Raw genomic sequence first — 19,327 nt, forward strand, 5'->3', positions numbered from 1 at the left:
GTAAATGTAAGAAACACTTTTATTTGAACTTTCTATACCGTACCAACTTGTTTCTGTTTGGGGTTATAACAGCAAATGCTTGGATTGACACTGCACTATCCATTAAGGTGTCAGGTCTGAAAGTGTAAGTGAGAGAAATCTAAGAAATGGCTCGTATAAACGGTAATTAATGGAGGTAGTAGGATAGGTAGTAAATTTGGCTCTAAATGCTACATGGTTAAGTGTTGTCAGTTAGACACAGCTGAACATAAAGTGGCATTCCTAATTTACCAAGCTCCATTAGTTTGACATAATTATGATCCATTTAGCTTTTGATTATGGCACATCTCCTCCTGCTCGTTGATATTACACGCACATTACTACAGCAAATTATGCAGCAGCAAGACAGGATTTCTGCAGCATATAAATTACCCCAATTAGTAAACATGAGACAAAGGCTGGAAGAAGTGCTAAAAGACAGTGTCTAAAACCTGCTGTTGACCTTATGTTAAACAGTAACACAGACCTTCTGCCATAAGGAAATTTGCCATATTTATTAGCACAGCTGTTTTTTCCTTAACATTGATCTGAACGTTCCTTGATCTCAGCCCCTCATTTAAGATAGACAACACTAGTTTTGTCGTTGTGTGATTTAATTATGGCGTACGATCTGTAGCACTGTAGTCTCACAGCAAGCAGGTTTTTGGGTCAATTCCCAAGTGGAATGGTCTAGGTCCCTTCTGTGTACGTGCTCCAGTTTCCTCCCACAGTCCAAAGACTTGCGGTTGGTCAGGTTAATTGGAGATGCTGAAGTACCCTGTGTGTGTCAATGTGTGCCCTGTAATGGACTGGCGACCTCTTGGGGGACCCACCACAAACCTAAATTGGATACATTGGTGGTAAAACACAATAAATGAATGAAGGAAAAGATGCACTACATTCTGTATTAAAATGTATTGTTATTAAATCTAGCAATTATTAATTAGTCAACACGTTATTATGTAGACCTTGACAATTTGGTGTTTTATTTAAGTAACGAGGTATCAATGCTTCATATGTTCATTCAATACTCATCAATCCACTGTTTCTAATCACCAAGCTTAGGTAAAAAATACTCCCACTCACTTAATATTAGGAGCTCAGACCCCCTGTGATAGATCCTAAAGATTTAGCTAAGGCTTATACTAGTTTGATCATCTGTGTAACCCAGCAGCTGACTCTTATACAAGTCTAAACCTTTTTTGCCATCACAAATAACTTTTACAGTTTCTAGAACAAAGTATCTAAGCATGCCCTGCACTTAAAATCAGACATATAAACAGAAATGAAGAGGCAGGGAAAGGGGACAGGGAGAGCTATGTCTAATCTAATAAAATATCCCACATTCTGTCTGCCTGAATCGATTGCTGCATGCTGTGATTGATTTTTTTTGTCTTGAGAACTAGGCCATTGTAGGTGTGTTCGCTCGGCTATCTATCTTCAGTTTTATGAATGTTTAGAGATTTTTTAATTTTAAACTTCATCCAGGTGAGCTGCTTGATTAAATCTGGGCCAGAACAAATCAAGCATGTTGGTTGTATCAGGGTTCAGCAGATCAGTGTGAAATTAATCTCTCTGTGAAAGGAAGTGTGAGTGCATGTGTGTGTGTGGGTAGGTGTCATTCGGAATTTAATTTAAAAATAATCCGCAGAAACGAAGACCTGAAGGAGATGCTGGAGAGCAGCAAGGACTCCCAGAAGCTTGAGGCCATGAAGCGGGTGGTCGGGGTAAGTGCATTTGTGTGTATGTGAAGCTTTGAGTATAATAAAAAGCTATTGGGTAACAATACAGAACATTTGCTTCAAAATATTAACTATGATTGTTATTTTGTGCAACATCTAAATCTACTTTCAGGCTATTTTCTTAGATAAAGGCATTCAGGCACACTTCTATCAGTGTTTCTTATCAGTGTGTGTTTGTGTTACCCAGGCCCCTGGTTCTTAATGTGCTTAGGACAATAATAACCCACTAGGATTGGTTATACCAGGCTGCTTAAATGTTTTTTAAACAATTCAGACCTAACACCTTGATCTCATGAGTTCGAATGTCAGCTCTGCTACCGGCAGGCTGGGCGCCTATAGGACAATGATTGGCTCATCTGTTGGGTTGGATGCCAGAGTGGATTCTCATAACTGATGCAATTACGACCTCTGCTGGCTGATTGATGCCACCTGCACAGAGACGGGGATAACGGCCTTGCGCCCACTGAAAAGCTGGGAAAGGCCCCTCCCATGCAGGTGAAATAGATCAACATGTATACTTTAATCACACTAATAGTAACAATTATTATGTAATGATAATAATAATAATAAACTTAATAAATAGCTGGTCCAGCAATGCTAACAGCTAAACACATTGTACATGGATTTTATGCTTTCAACCTTGCAGTAACAGGAAGAGCCTTTCCTGTTCCAGTATGACTGTATTCCTGTTCACAAAGCAAGCTCTATAAAGATGAAAAGAATAGCTTGGTATTAAAAAAAACTTTAGTGACCTGCATAGTGAGCCCAACCTCAGCCCCAAAGTGAACAACTTTGGAATAAATTGAAGCATTAATTGAGACTTTGTCGACCCAAATCAGTGTCCAGCCATACAAATGCTCTTTTGGGCACAAATTCCCACAGACATTCTTCAAAGTCTTCAAAGAAGCCTTCTCAGAAAAGTGGATGTTGTTATAGCTAAAAAAAAAGAAAAAGACTAATTTTGTACTATTTGTTTTTAAAATGGGATGTCCAACAAGCTCATAGTCAGGCATTCAAATACTTTTGGCCACATATAAACATATTAACTTACAATTGTGCATGAATACAATTCAAGCAATTAATGGTTAAGCATCTTGTTCAGGGGTCCAACAGTAGCGTCACTAAAATAATCTGTTATGTGTGCTTCCTAAATGTATTCCTAAATTGTTTTTTGCAGCTGATAGCAAAGGGAAAGAATGCATCAGAACTGTTTCCTGCTGTAGTAAAGAATGTTGCAAGCAAAAACATTGAGGTGAGAGTAACACAGATATGCATAACTAGTGTATATGAACACCTACACACATTGGTTTTCTGACAAACTATTTAATACTGAATCAATTTTCAAAATGACCTTGTGCACAGATTCTGATCCTTTCTCCAGTAGCTGAGTATGGCTTTACAAGCTGATAGCAGCGGCTAGTCATTGTTATACAGGCACTACTTGTCACATTTAATTTAATTGATATTTTAACTTTTAAACCTTAGCTGGATGTCAAACATTAACTTTTGGGGAAAAAAAACTTTCTATACTTTGTAGTTTCTATGCAGATTTGAGTTTCTATGCATTTTTTAACGAAAATAGACATTAAAACACATAAACACATTCATGCTTGCTCTATATCACACACACACTACTAATAAAGTCACTGCCAAGATACAAATTCGTATGCAAATGTGAATAAAAGTGTGGCAGATGGGTAATGTCTTTATTCATGAAATGACTGATTAGTTTTGCTTTGCGTTTAATTGGTGCACTGATGATGATGGAATGCCCCACCATTCCCAGTCATTCCCCTTTATTGCTTAGTAGAGTCAATCACACTGTAAGTTATCTGTAAGCTAACGTTCAACCTCTGATTTAAAACCATTTGTGTTACATTAGGAAATGGGATCCTCTCATTTCACCACCTTATGTTATAGTTTCTATATGGACTTGGAGTGTGGTCAGAATGCAGCACAGGATCTCTCACCACTGTGCTTAGTTCCTAAAATATTTTAGATTTTAAGTGAAAGCAAACGAAAAGCTATGAGGGTTAGAAGATGTTTTCTCAGACAAGTACATTTAGCACCCCTCAGTACAGTCATATTTGATATCATGCATAACAGCTTGTGTGTGTGTGTGTGTGTGTGTGTGTGTCTAGCTGAAGAAGCTTGTTTATGTGTACCTGGTCAGATATGCAGAGGAACAGCAGGATCTTGCTCTTCTGTCCATTAGCACATTTCAGCGTGCTCTCAAGGTAAATTATGGTCAAATACATTCTAGTTCTTGGGGGTTTGCAGTTTAAGCAAACTGAAACCCAACCATGTAGCGCAGTACCATTGTAATAAATACAAAACAAAAAAAACACCATATTTCCAGAAAAATTTTGTAAAATGCAATAAAACAAGAATCTCTTATTTGTTCATTCTCTTGAACTTTGATTTAACTGAGAAAAGTACAAAGAAAATATTGTAAACTGTTTTACTGACCAGCATCATTGTATTTTGTAAATCTAAACAAAGTTGTGTGTGTTGCATCACAGTTTCTAATAATTACACTTTTTAATTATTTGGGAACTTATTTCATTCACTCTGCTGTTATCACTTTGTGATGGTTGGCTGCACAAATGGGTCATCTTTTTGAGATGAGCTTGGGCACAGATAACTCTACATAAGTTTGATGTGTGGCTTTCTCTTTGCATAATACGGTCTCAGGTTGTATTCCTTGATGCAGTGGTGGACTGTTAATGTACTCTGGAGCCCATGTGGTTGTATTTATCACAGTAGCATAACTGTTTCTCATGCAGTGCCATCTGAGGTCTTAAAGGTCACACGCATTCAACAGGGGTTTTTCACTTTTCCACTTTTTTAAGGGTTTTCTTTTTACAATATTATGTAGGGTAGATGGTAAAACTAAATTATTTGCACTCTTGCATGAGAATTGTTCTTTTTGTGTTGATTATTTTACAAAGTTTGGCCATGACCCATCTTTGCTTACAAAGACTCAACCTTGGGTTCACTTTATATTTACAAAATGCAATCAAGTTTGTCAGCCAAAACAGTTATTTCTTTCTACTTTCAAGAGAATGAACAAATCACAGATTATTGTTTTTATTGTATTTTTATATAATTTCCCAACTTTTCTGGAAACTGGGTTTGTAAATCGTTGTTGCATATATTTTGAAAGGACTGGGAGCAGTTAAATACATTTTCTGAACACATTAAATTGAGATTCTGATTACTACTTTTTATTTAAGTAGGGCCTACAAAATTGTTTTCATGTTGGAAGCAATCGAAGTTACAAGCAGTATGCTGGATGTGCAATTGTCTTATGTTTATTATTATTATTTTAAATATAACTTATACAGTTTGATAAGTACAGTTATAAAACAGCATGCTCTTTTTAGTGTTCTAGATAAATATTGATTATACAAGGTTTTCATCATATCGTATATGGCCACTTCTCTAAAGCATATTGAAATATGAGTATTTTACTTAAATTGCCCAGCCCCAATTCCAAGGAGCAGACTGTGGTCAAAAATGAAGGTAATATATAATAATAAAGCAGGTAAAGGCTTTATAAGTGCTTATAGGTGGCATTTTTCTCTGTCTAAAATGGCAGTTAACGATAAATCAAGGGATTATGCCTCTCAGGTGGCGCAGCGGTAAAACACGCTAACACACCAGAGCTGGGATTTTGAATACATCGTATCGAATCTCATCTCTGCCATCCGGCTGGGCTGGGCAGCAACATGAACAATGATTGGCTGTTGTTCACAGGGTTGGTAAGCCAGACCAGGGTTCCTCATAACTGGTGCAATTACGACCTCTGCTGGCTGATTGATGGTGCTTGCACAGAGTTGTGGAATAATGCTGATCAGGGTGTGGCACTTCGTGCACAGCATATGAACTCTCCTTGTGTGGGTAAAAAAAAGGCAGTCGGTACTGATCATGTGTCGGCGGAGGTGTGTGTCAGTTGCAAAGGTCCTCAGTCAGCAGTGGAGGGTTGTATCAGTAGAGTTGAAGTGTTACGCGATCAGGGTAATTGGATACGGCCTAGATTAGGGGAGAAAATTGGGGGGAAAATTAGGAGAAGGATATGTGGAAGATACAGAAAACTCTTGAATAGATCTGTTTGTATCTTTTCAGTAAGGCAAACAGAAATCCCTCTATGATAGCAAAGCACCTGCTGGAAGGATTAGCTAACACTGAATTGTGGATCACCAAAAGTCAGCATTTGAAGAATGTAATACAACATCTGATTACCAAGGGGCACTTTCAAAATAACTGCTATGAACTCATTATCTAAAAATGAAGCTCTGTGGCCTGTGTTCAGAAAATAGAAGGTGGCAGTTTTGATATAATAAACTGTTGAGCATGGGGGTGGATCTGTTATACTTTAGGTTGTGTGGGAGCCAGTGACACAGATAACATTTCATGACTAGATGAAAATGGAAAAATAGATTCTAATGAATATTCACATTTTTCATATTTAAAAGTAGATGTGACATAGGAACTCATGAGTTGAAACACTTCAAAATGTATGATCAGCTACTGTGGGTAGAAAAATCTGTGGTTAGAAATTAAACATAATGTAATATTGCAAAAGCTCTGCAAGAAAAGAGTGGATAAAATACTTAAATAAGAACAGAAAGATCTTGCATTTGCCACTATTAAACTGCTCATTGCATTTAGTGGACTTTGCCTGAAAAGTTTGGAAGCAATATAATCATTTCCGTCCATAGAATACAGCAGCAATTAAACAAATTACATATATAGGAAGAAAAAGTCATATTTTCATTTTAAATTGAACATGTCATACGCTGTGATTGTTTGTAAACAGTAAAACCACAGTAGGTACCTGTAACCAGTGACCTAACCAGTATGGCTTTGATTTTAAGTGTATGTGGTTGTATGTGTGTAGGATCCAAACCAGCTGATAAGGGCTAGTGCACTGAGGGTTCTCTCTAGCATTCGTGTACCCATTATTGTGCCTATCATGATGCTGGCCATCAAAGAGGCTGCCACTGACCTTTCACCTTACGTCAGGAAAACAGCTGCTCATGCCATACAGAAGCTGTACAGGTATTTGCACACACACACACACACACACACACACATGCACCTGTCTCTTCTGCAAATTAACTACAGCTGCAACACTGTTGATTTTGTTTGGCATGGCCTCTGGTTTAATGTTGAGTCTAGTAAATTGTTGAAATCCTTCCAACTGTTAATCTTTTAGCCTAGATCCAGATCAGAAGGAGCAGCTGATTGAAGTGATTGAGAAACTGCTAAAGGACAAAAGCACGGTCAGTTTTGGATTACTATGTTTACTAATTTAACCTTTATTTTCAGCATGTATCAGGTTTTGCCTATTTACAGTGGGGCCAAAAAGTATTTAGTCAGCCACTGATTGTGCAAGTTCTCCTACTTAGAAAGATGAGAGAGGTCTGTAATTTTCATCATAGGTACACTTCAACTATGAGAGACAAAATGAGGAAAAAAAATCCAGGAAATCACATTGTAGGATTTTTAAAGAATTTATTTGTAAATTATGGTGGAAAATAAGTATTTGGTCACCCACATACAAGCAAGATTTCTGGCTCTTACAGACCTGTAACTTCTTCTTTAAGAAGCTCTTCTGCCCTCCACTCGTTACCTGTATTAATGGCACCTGTTTGACCTCATTTTCTGTATAAAAGACACCTGTCCACAGCCTCAAACAGTCAGTCTCCAAACTCAACCATGGCCAAGACCAAAGAGCTGTCGAAGGACACCAGGAAGAAAATTGTAGACCTGCACCAGGCTGGGAAGAGTGAATCTACAATAGGCAAGCAGGTTGGTGTGAATAAATCAACTGTGGGCAATTGTAAGAAAATGGAAGACATACAAGACCATTGATAATCTCCCTCGATCTGGGGCCCCACGCAAGATCTCATCCTGTGGGGTCAAAATGATCATGAGAACGGTGAGCAAAAATCCCAGAACTACACGGAGGGACCTGATGAATGACCTGCAGAGAGCTGGGACCAAAGTAACAAAGGCTACCATCAGTAACACACTACGCCGAGAGGGACTCAAATCCTGCAGTGCCAGGCGTGTCTCCCTGCTTAAGCCAGTACATGTCCAGGCCCGTCTGAAGTTTGCCAGAGAGCATATGGATGATCCAGAAGAGGATTGGGAGAATATCATGTGGTCAGATGAAACCAAAATGGAACTTTTTGGTAAAAACTCAACTCGTCGTGTTTGGAGGAAGAAGAATGCTGAGTTGCATCGCAAGAACACCATACCTACTGTGAAGCATGGGGGTGGAAACATCATGCTTTGGGGCTGTTTTTCTGCAAAGGGGACAGGACGACTGATCCGTGTTAAGGGAAGAATAAACGGGGCCATGTATCGTGAGATTTTAAGCCAAAACCTCCTTCCATCAGTGAGGGCATTGAAGATGGAACGTGGCTGGGTCTTCCAGCATGACAATGATCCCAAACACACCGCTCGGGCAACGAAGGAGTGGCTCCGTAAAAAGCATTTCAGGGTCCTGGAGTGGCCTAGCCAGTCTCCAGAAACCCCATAGAAAATTTGTGGAGTCCGTGTTGCCCAGCGACAGCCCCAAAACATCATTGCTCTAGAGGAGATACCAGCTACAGTGTGTGCAAACCTGGTGAAGACTTACAGGAAACGGTTGACCTCTGTCATTGCCAACAAAGGTTATGTTACAAAGTATTGAGTTGAACTTTTGTTATTGACCAAATACTTATTTTCCACCATAATTTACAAATAAATTCTTTAAAAATCCTACAATGTGATTTCCTGGATTTTTTTTTCTCATTTTGTCTCTCATAGTTGAAGTGTACCTATGATGAAAATTACAGACCTCTCTCATCTTTCTAAGTAGGAGAACTTGCACAATCAGTGGCTGACGAAATACTTTTTGGCCCCACTGTATATGGATGTTATTTATCCTGTTATTGCTATCAGAGATGATGCTGGTCTCTAACGCTTGTATTGGTTTTATCGTGTTTTTCAATACAATTCCATAATTTTTAGTGTTAAGGTTTGATTAACAGAGATTGATTATTGACTTGACACATGTTATTCGTATGAACACTGCACACAAAGTATTTTTCAACAGTTTTCAAGTTTCAAGTTTTGTGTAATTTGGATGGAGTTAGTTGCTGTGAATGTGTCGTTTGTAAGATAAGTGTCAGTCTTGGCTAAAACTCAGTGCTTTTATTTCAAATATGGATAAGAAATGTAAAACACGGAGCAAGTTAGCTCAGTGCTAACAGATCTGTAGTTCGATCCCAAATAAAAAGCACTAGTTTGCTTAGGCGGTTCAAGAAATTTGCAGTACATTTAATTTACACATTCTTCAGTGTTACTAATTCTGTTGATATCAATGGGTTTGGCTGGTATATACAACTGTTTATTGTCTGCATAGCAGTGGAAATTAATGCCATGTTAATATAAAAAAATTCTAATGGTAGCACATAGACTGTAAATAATAGAGGTCCCAATACTGACCTCTGTGGAACACCATATTTTAGTTTTGTAGTATCCAAACATTTTTTGAACATGGACAAATCAGTAGCAGTCAGTCAGTTAACATCTACTGTATTTTTTTTGCCTGTCCAGTAATATATTATGATCAACAGTTTTAAACACTGCATTAATATCTAATAGAACAAGAAAAAAGGCATGTCTATTATCAGAAGACATTTATAGGTCATTTACTACCCTAATTAATGCAGTTTCAGTACTATGGTTGAGTCTGTCTCCTGATTAAAATGTTTTAAGTTTATTTGTGCTCTAATTTTTGTGCTGTTTGCATTAGATGGAACAAGCTTTTTCTCTGTCATAATTTTAACTGGTGCTACATTATCTAAGGTTGTGCAGAATACAGACTAAGTGTTTGAGCTGTTGCCTGTTTGAGCTGTTCAGGCTTTGATGGTGACGGTCATTAATTCTGGTAGGACATTAATGAACATAGCTGCAGTAGCACATGTAATAGTACGCTTTGATTGGTAGCGACGTGGTAGACAGATATTATTAATTAAACTAATAGTAATTTAAGATTAGGTCATTTTGTGGCAAAACAACAAGATTGTTTATGTCTGTAGCTAATAATGTGTTCAGTGTGGAAGCCAATAATGTGCTTAGTGTAAAAGGTAGCAAATGTGATATTAGTGTCAAAGCAACTAATACACTTTTATTGTAAAAGCTAATGTGATTGGTATAGAAGCTAAGAATGTACATTTAGTGTAATAATCTGTCGCTAATAATCTGTTTTTGATATAAAAGCTAACAATAGGTGTAAAATTACTAAAACTGCTAAGTAACAAATGTGTTGAAGCGTGTAACGTGTATTCTGAGTAGAAGCTAGCACGTGTTCTGAGTGAAAGCTAATAAAGTGTGTTTAGTGTTGAGGTTAATAAAGTGGCTTTAGTGCAGAAGCTAATAATGTGCATTCAGTGTGAAAGCTAATGAAGTGTATTTATTGTGTATATCCACTGTGAAGAGTACTAATGTGTTCATTGTGGAAGCTAATTACATTTGTTTGCTTGCAAGCTAATAAGGTGTTTATTGTAGGAGCTAAAATGTGTTTTCAGTGTTGAAGTAATAGTGTTTGTATATGAGGATGTTATATCTTTTATTTTTTTGCTGAAAGATGCTTTACCATACATCTTATCATAATGAGCCAGGTGAATGTGACACACTCATCCATTTGTGGAAATGAATTTGTGTGGGCCTGTGTATTAAGGAAGCTGGTTCCAACCGGCAGGGGTAGCATCAATCATGGCAGTGCAGTGTCTCTGATGACCCAGCTTTCCCTGCCTAGAATTCATGACTGAATGTGTACCCCACACCCCCCTTTATAACTTCATAGAAAATTTATTGTTATTAGGGGAGCCATTTGCTTAGCGATGGCTTCCATTAGGGCACTGTCAACCTGCAAAAATGAAGCCAGAAAGTGAGTGAGCGAACGTGTGTGTGCACACGAGGGGCAGATGGTATGTAATTTACCTTGAAGATACTGCTGGGTAAAGTGGTACTTAAAAATGAGGTTTCCATTCCCCTCGCTCTCAACGCCACTTTAAGTGTTTATGTATAATAAAACCTACATACAAATGCAGAACATTTGCATAAAAGCTTAAATATTATGTGAATAAATCTTTCTAAGATAAATAAAACATCCAGTGGTGTTTAGTCGGGCCATTTTAAACCTATAATCTAACATTTTGATCTATTTGATCTACTCAACCACTTATGTTTGGTTGTTCTTAAGATATGACCCATCAGTCAACAGTATATGCTTCTTTTGAACTGTTATGTCAGTCTGATCCTGACTTTATTTTTATTAAAAAGCATAAACGTAGTTCTAATAATTGTCTCAATGGTTCTCTCAATTTTATATAATAAAAAAACTGTACAAAGGGGTCAGACCATACTAACAAGCTATAATATTAATAATAATCTTATAACAACAGTCTTTAACAATAGTTTAAACAGCAATTTAAAAACAAAGAAAAACAACTTATATATGGAAGAAATAACTTTTGTTTTACAGTGTTGTACATTGCACTGGGAATGTACAGGTATATACACACAGCTTTTAATCATAACACCCAGAATAATAACTTACACAAGACATCCTACTATTACCAATTGTTGTTCACAAAAGAATCTCTAATGTTCTCCAGTGTCCTAGACTGTTTTAACAGGCTTTTCTTTTAAGAACTGTGAATTTCAGACAGTGGTCACCCCTTTCAGATCTCTACTCTCTGTCTGCATCGTTATTAGAACACACAGGAGGAGCATTGTCACAGTGGATTTGTTCTACCCTTGCACCTTTTTTTTGCCATTTTAGGCTTTTTAACAGCTAAGAAGCTTGATTAGACGTAGTACATGCTTTTGCATTTGCACTTGTGTCTGCAGTTTGCGCTAAGCTAGCACAGGTGTATAAACTTTTGTGTTCGTGTGGGACAAATTCATTGCCAATGCCAGAATTAATATTCACAATAAAAAAATACAGTATGATCATTTATCAAATAATAACACAATGTAAAAAACTAGATTAAAAAAGCGATCAATGTGAGTTTTTCCCACACCAGTTTAGTCAATGCTCTCTATGTCAACTGTTAATAAGAAGTTGAGGTGTGTGTGTGTTTGTGTGTGTTGTAGTTGGTTGCAGGGAGTGTGGTGATGGCTTTTGAGGAGGTCTGTCCTGATCGAATTGACCTCATCCATAAGAACTACCGCAAGCTGTGCAACTTGCTTATGGATGTAGAGGAATGGGGACAAGTGGTGATCATAAACATGCTTACCCGTTATGCCAGGACCCAGTTTATCAGTCCATGGAAAGAGGTACTAATATTTATATATAAAAATTATTTTATAAATGTAATTAAAGAAAATGAAACATGGTTACTTGTATCTGTGTGGCTGCATCTTAACTTTATAAGAAACTTCACTGTTATAATACAACACAAGTCCTGCTTTGTGGTAAACCACTGTCTTAACATATAATGACACATACGTTTTTAGTTTTTTTTCCTTTTCCAAATAGTATTAGAATTCATGCAGATTCAGTTGTGATGTAGTAAAGGTAGGCAGAGTAAGTCAATACAGGGAAGAAGATTTCATGTAACTTATATTATTTCTTTTCAGTTTTAACAGAATAAAATTAACTTTGGACAGTTTTGCACTTTTTGTTGCCTAACATTATTCTGGGTTATAACTACTAGCAGTTTGCTAGAATGGAAATGACAGTTATTAAAGGCATTATTTTTTTCTTATTATAGTTCATTTTGATTGACAATTAGAAATCACATATTATACACAAAGTGTAGTTATAAATCAGACATAATAATTACTTGTATTACATACTACAGGTTACATAATGTCTTTATTAGTTTTTGTTCTTTCTTTGAATAACACAATAAAATTTTGTTCATATATTTGTCCAACATGTAGATTGATAGTTTGAGGAATCTGTGATAGAACAGTCACAGTGTTTTCCTTGATCCTCCTACACCAGAAACCACATTTTATCTGCTAATTAAATGAGAATCTTTATGGACAAATTTTTTATTTCTGTAACTATTTCCTAATAGCAGTTGTGGTAATGAGCAATTCTTACAATGAATATTTGGTTCAGTCAAACTAGTCATTTTTATGCTTAGTATGTTCAGTAAGCTTTATGAAATCTATCACTTTTGTTTACTCATCACCCAAAAACGATTCTGTAAAACTGTTCATCCTAATAATTCCAACACATCAGATTATCCTCCCTTCTTGGTAGATCTGACACACCAAACTTTTAAACCATCATTTTCAAACCTTAAACATCAGATGTCCAAAATACATTTATTTAGTTATGTATTTATTCATTTATTTATTATAACATTCAAATTAAAACTAAAAAAGCTCATGGTAGGTCAACCTGATGCCACATAGCTAATATGAGTTTGAAACTGTATCTGAATTGTGTTAAGTCTTTTAAGGTAAAAAACACCACATAAAAATGTTTACTTTTATAGAAACTTTCTATTAGTTTGATTGCCAATTATTTTTGATATTTATCAGTCTCAAAATCTATGGCAGCATATGTCAAACTCGAAAGAGTAATCCCAATCGATGCTTAGCGTGGATAGACAGTTACCTTATGGAGAAGTTTTTAAACACCACTTAAAGAATGAGCACCTTTTTGCACCAGGCTTTATTACAACGTATACTTTAAGCACACATACTCATAAAACCTAGACCCCTGAGCAATAAAGGTAAAGTTGTCTAGTTGTTCAACTTTTACAATATTTTCTACATATGGATGGTTTAATGTTTGGATGAAGTTAAATGATGTCTTTAACCTTTAATGAGCAGCTTTATAGGATCAGGTGCACCCTATGGTGATAACACTTTCCACTGATGTTCCTATTTTTAGGGTACTAATACCCCTATATAAACTGCTTATATTATTAAAGGGTGGTTTAATGAACACTGGAATAAAGGTTCATTGCCTTCTTAAATACAAGCATTAAACCTATTAGAGGCTCAGTGTACTTCATTCATGCATCAAACAAGTGCCAGCATCCCACCACAAATCATCTAAGAGCTGCATAAGACCATACAAGCTTGGCCTTACTATTAATTTGTTCCTTGACAGTAGCTAAGTATGCTTTCTATGATAATTAAACAGGTTTAAAAACCTCTCTGCCTCTTTGCACTCATTTAAAATAGATTGGAAACACTTCCACATCCTCCTACCATCTAATAATAATAGATTACTTGAAATCTGTGCACTGCATTCACTATTCCGGCTTTGTCCCAGGTCTTCTACAGCTGTCAATTCTTAACAGTTTATTTACTAGGAGCAAAATATTTCGTACCATTTCATACCATTATAAATGTAATAAGACTACATTTTCATAAATACATTGTAAATTATTTATTAGTACCCAAATTCTGAATTTACCATAATTATTGTGCTTTATGTGGATTATGCACACAGTTAAGCGGGCTGCTATATCATTATAGGATTAACATAGGATTAGCATAGCTAACTTTACAGAGTGTCATAATTATGTAAAAAGGATTTGGCTGTTAGATGATCAAAAGCTGTTCTTTCTAATCAAAATCGGGCATCCAGTGGGTTTTTACTATTTAAATATTATTTTTGGAGTTTAAGTTTAAGTTTAAGTACACTTTAATGAAGATGCCTGCAGGTAGTGAGTGACAAAATCAGTTTGCACAGGGGAAGCTATTGCTCAGATATGGGAAGAGGCATCCCACTGCCTTTTTGGGCAACATGTAACTTAATTTATGCTGTGCTGATGCACTTTTGGCAACAAATAAGGCTGCTGTTTATAATATCAAAAAAGAAACTCACTTTGTACACTCAAAAATAAGTTATCATTGTTTCCTAAGAATAAATTGCTTTAAAGATAATGTCAATAAGTGTATAATGTTTAGAAGATTTTTTAGCTTCAGTAATCGGGACAGGGTGCACTTTTCTCTCTCTGTGTCAAATTTATATTTATTTGTGTAGGTGTGCTACATGTTGTACATTTGTATATGTTTTAAATGTACATGAGTACACACCTTACTGTTCATTGTTGGTTTGTTTTTCTACTGTGTGTGTGCATGTGTGTGTAGGATGGGGTTATTGAAGAAAACAGTGAAAAGGCCTTCTATGATTCCGAAGAGGAGAAGCAAGATGGTGCCGCACAAACAAAACCATATGTGATGGACCCAGATCACAGATTACTACTGCGCAACATTAAACCTCTACTGCAAAGCAGAAATACTGCTGTAAGTTTAATCTTCACATCACCACAAGCAAGAACACTGTGTGTTTTATAGTAATACAGCAAACTTGTGATGTGATTATGCACATGTATGCAGCTGTAACAGAGCAGCTTTGTGCACATACTTGTTTACTTGCTTGGCAGGGAAGAGTCAAAACATCTCTAGTGGTAGAATTTGTGCTGCATCTCAAACTGAATACTGCTGTACTAAATAATACTTTGAGTACATAATGAGTAGGACCCTACAAATTCACTGGGAAATTTGCTCAATTTGCTCACAGATTTCACAGATTTTTAGAGAAAAGGGCCACATTTCACGGCAGTCATTTAATAACATAAATACATTAAATGATAGAATAAATGGAAGCTACAATACACAGCACATTTTACCTTAATAGTGAAAGATGAAAATTCTCGTCTGTTCTTTCACACACACTCCTCTGCGTTCAAATAATTGGTTGGGAGTTTCTTTTTTCAAACTTTTTTTCAAGTTTTTTACCCGAGTTGTGTTTTTAGTTGCTTTACACGTCAACATCTTGGACAGTTTGTGTAACCGATTGCTAATGTAACTGAGCGTCTTTAGAGTTTGCTGTGTTTATAAAGGAAGAAACAAGCTGTACATCAGGGGTGCACAACTTCTTTTTACCAACGGACGATTTCACATAAACACCTAAACCAGAGGGCCACACATTTCATTTTTACAGATCTGTCCACATACATTTGTAATACAGTTAGGGCTGGGTGATATTGAAAAAAAAAATTCGATTATTTTCAAATGTATTATCGAGTCTCGATTGCGATTGCAATTTTTTTTCTGTTTTTGTATAATGCAATTGAAAATTTTTAATTTAAAAGACTGCAGAAATGCAAAAATAGTAACAGCACCACCTATAATTATCCTTTCAAGTAACTCAAACTTTATAACAATATAACAATAATTAACAATAATTTGAACAAAATAGAAATCTTAATTAGCTATATCCTTTATATAAAAAACTCACAAACAACTCACTTTAAATAATGTGCAGCATAAGAAAAGTGCAAAACCACAAACAGTTCTTTACATGTTTTTTAAAAGGAACACAAGCCTGTTTACTGTTTCCACCATATAAGTGAGTCTGTATCAGTATCTACACTGGGGGACATCAAATAAGCACTCAGCTCAGCTTTGATTTCGTCCTCTTGTGATTGGGGAGTGGATGGAGGGGGCACATTCCATGTCTAACCATATGGACTACAATTCCCATGAGCCCCTGGACTGTCACGTGACTGTCACATGTCCCCGGTCAGCCAATCCTGATCGCGCTCACCGTCTCCGGAGTTTTGATTCAGATCAGCTGTGTTCGGTTCCATGAATCTTATTTAAACTCTTCTGTTTGAGTCTCGTTGTGAAGTTTTGCCGATCGTGTTTGTGTCCTTATTTCTGAATCTAACCGTTACCGTGTATAATCCTTGCTGTCTTCCGTTTCCTGCCTGTCGGTTTATCCTCTGGTTTTGGATTTTGTACACTGTTTTTGCCCTTTTGATATTAAATTTCCCTGATTTATATTTCGCGAGCGTCTGGTCAGTTTCTGCCTCATGACATGTTGGTATTTTAATTAAAATATAAAGTATGTAAACAATCGCGATTGTCACATTTCTAACATCATGTGAAAACGTTCATTCGAATTAATCGTGAAAATCGCCCAGCCCTAAATACAGTTACATAACATCAGGTACTTACAAGAAATGTGTTGGTCAGTGGGAGATATTGCAGCATCTTTCTGAGACCAACTGATTAATGTGGTCGCAAGCACAGCAGACATAAGAAAACACTTATATGTCCATTCAGGGTTAAATTTCCTATGCTGGAGATCCACTTTTCTTTTTTTACTCGTACTTGGTTTGGACAAACACATGGTACCGCTGAGGTAACTTATATTTACATAATTTACTTTTCAGTCGCAATTTCCTGGAATTACCCGGTGAATTTAAAGTGACATCAGCACTTCATTTGGCGGGCCGGATCGAGAGTTTTGTATGTTGTGCACCCCTGCTGTACATAGACAAATTATCGGGAGCACAATATTTTACTGGTTTGTTCTTTTGAGCACAGACTAAAGAGAGATGATCATGTATATAGAGAAGCACACTTTTACATTGACTATGAAATCCCCAGAAGGACAACATGCACTCAATACATAAACACATAAAACACTGTCAGCACACTACAGCACAGATAAGTCTGTTACACTAACTTAATTATGATGCCGTATGATTGATAGGGCCACCTCATATTGCATATTGTGCCTCATATTTTATTTGCTACATGAATGAAAAATGTTAAATCGCAGCGAATTGCATATTTTCCAGGAAACGGCTCATTTCACGGTCTGTGAATCGATTTTTACGGCCTTTACTTAGGTAGGAGCTTATTTATGGCATAATGACACTAAAGGCTGTCCTGAACTTGGTGTCTGCCAAGGTTTCTTTTTCCAAAAACACTGCTTAACTGACTCATAATCACAGACTAGAAACTGACCTATTTGTCCTTCTAAGCCAATAAGCAACCGTGATAAGATGTGACATTGCGAGATTTTTTTACTTCTAAAAGTAAAGCAATTCATTTTTCACCCACGGGAGACAGATTGAATTATTCTCACTGACCATGCTCACACGCACGTTTAATGTTATTTAGTTCCGTTTGAAAAAAAAAAAACCTTCAAAATAGAGCTAACAGCGAAGATAACCGGTTACAAAAGCAGCGACCGCTGTTATACAACCCCTGGCAAAAATTATGGAATCACCACTCTTGGAAGATGTTCTGTCAATTGTTTAATTTTGTAGAAAAAAAATAAATCACAGACATGCCACAAAACTATCATTTTTCAAAATGTCAACCTTCTGGCATTAAGAAACAATAAAAAAAAGAAACAAATATAATAGTTGTGGTCAGTCACAATTGCTTTTTTTAGATCAAGTAGAGGAAAAAAATATGGAATCACTCAAATCTGAGGAAAAAATTATGGAATCACTCTGTAATTTGCAGTTTAAAAACAAAACATCTGCAGCAGATTAGATTTGCTAATTATTCTTCAGTTTAAAAAGAGTGCTTACACCTCGGAGAGCTGTTGCACAAAGCAGATTGTCATGAATCATGGTTCCAACACAAGATATGTCAGTTGAAACAAATGAGAGGATTATAAAACTCCTTCAAGAAGATAAATCATTGTGGAATGTCGCAAAAGATGTTGGTTGTTCCCAGTAAGCTGTGTTTAAAATCTGGACCAAGTACAAACAAAATGGGAAGGTTGTAAAAGGGAAGCATACTGGTAGACCAAGTAAGACATCAAAGCATCAAGATAGAAAACTTAAAGCAATATGTCTTGAAAACAGAAAATGCACAACAAAACAAATGAGAAACAAGTGGCCGGAAAGTGGAGTCAATGTCTGTGACTGAACTGTAAGAAATCACCTAAAAGAAATGGGATTTACATACAGAAAAGCCAAACAAAAGCCATCATTAACACCTAAAAAGAAAAGAACAAGGTTAAAGTAGGCTAAAGAAAAGCAATCGTGGACTGTGGGTGACTGGATAAAAGTGATCTTCAGTGATGAATCGCGAATCTGCATTGGGCAAGGTGATGATGCTGGAACTTTTGTTTGGTGTCTGTCCAATGAAATTTATGAAGATAACTGCCTAAAGAAAACATGTTAATTTCCACAGTTGTTGATGATATGGGCCTGCATGTCGGGTAAAGGCACAGGGGAGATGGTCTTCAATAAATGCCAAAGTCCACATTGAAATTTTGGACGCTTTTCTTATTCCATCAGTTGAAAGGATGTTTGGTGATGATGACTTCATTTTTTAAGATGATAATGCATCTTGCCATAGGGCAAAGGACGTGAAAACTTTCCTTCAAGAAAACATATAATGTCAATGGCATGGCCTGCAAATAGATCTCAATCCATTTGAAAATCTCTGGTGAAAATTGAAGAAAATGGTCAATGACAAGGTTCCAACCTGCAAAGCTGATCTGGCAACAGCAAGAGACAGTTGAAGGCAGATTGATGAAGAATACTGTTTGTCATTAGTTAACTCCATGCCTCAGAGAGTTTAAACCATTATAAAAGCCAGAGGTGGTGCAACAAAGTAATAATGGTGCAGTGTTTTCTAATGATTCCATAATTTTTTCCTCAGATTTGAGTGATTCCATATTTTTTATTGTTTCTTAATGCCAGAGGGTTGACAGTTTGAGAAATGATAGTTTTGTGGCATGTCTGTGATTTTTTTTTTTTCTACAA

General features: G+C 36.5%; 1 protein-coding gene across 2 annotated transcripts in view; it reads left to right on the forward strand.

Moving 5' to 3' along the window:
* ap3b1a (adaptor related protein complex 3 subunit beta 1a) overlaps positions 1 to 19,327 on the forward strand; it is an 81,805-nt gene that overhangs the window by 7,239 nt on the left and 55,239 nt on the right. The window contains exons 2-8 of one of the 2 annotated variants that reach the window (XM_063011085.1): positions 1,670 to 1,745; positions 2,938 to 3,012; positions 3,902 to 3,997; positions 6,664 to 6,824; positions 6,982 to 7,048; positions 11,922 to 12,104; positions 14,892 to 15,047. In XM_063011085.1, the coding sequence (XP_062867155.1) occupies positions 1,670 to 1,745; positions 2,938 to 3,012; positions 3,902 to 3,997; positions 6,664 to 6,824; positions 6,982 to 7,048; positions 11,922 to 12,104; positions 14,892 to 15,047 (814 nt within the window). Of the gene's footprint in view, positions 1 to 1,669; positions 1,746 to 2,094; positions 2,256 to 2,937; positions 3,013 to 3,901; positions 3,998 to 6,663; positions 6,825 to 6,981; positions 7,049 to 11,921; positions 12,105 to 14,891; positions 15,048 to 19,327 lie in introns of those variants that run through there. The other variant, XM_063011084.1, reaches the window with a different exon arrangement.

Source organism: Trichomycterus rosablanca, chromosome 16 (assembly GCF_030014385.1).
Source record: "Trichomycterus rosablanca isolate fTriRos1 chromosome 16, fTriRos1.hap1, whole genome shotgun sequence".
NCBI lineage: Eukaryota > Metazoa > Chordata > Actinopteri > Siluriformes > Trichomycteridae > Trichomycterus > Trichomycterus rosablanca.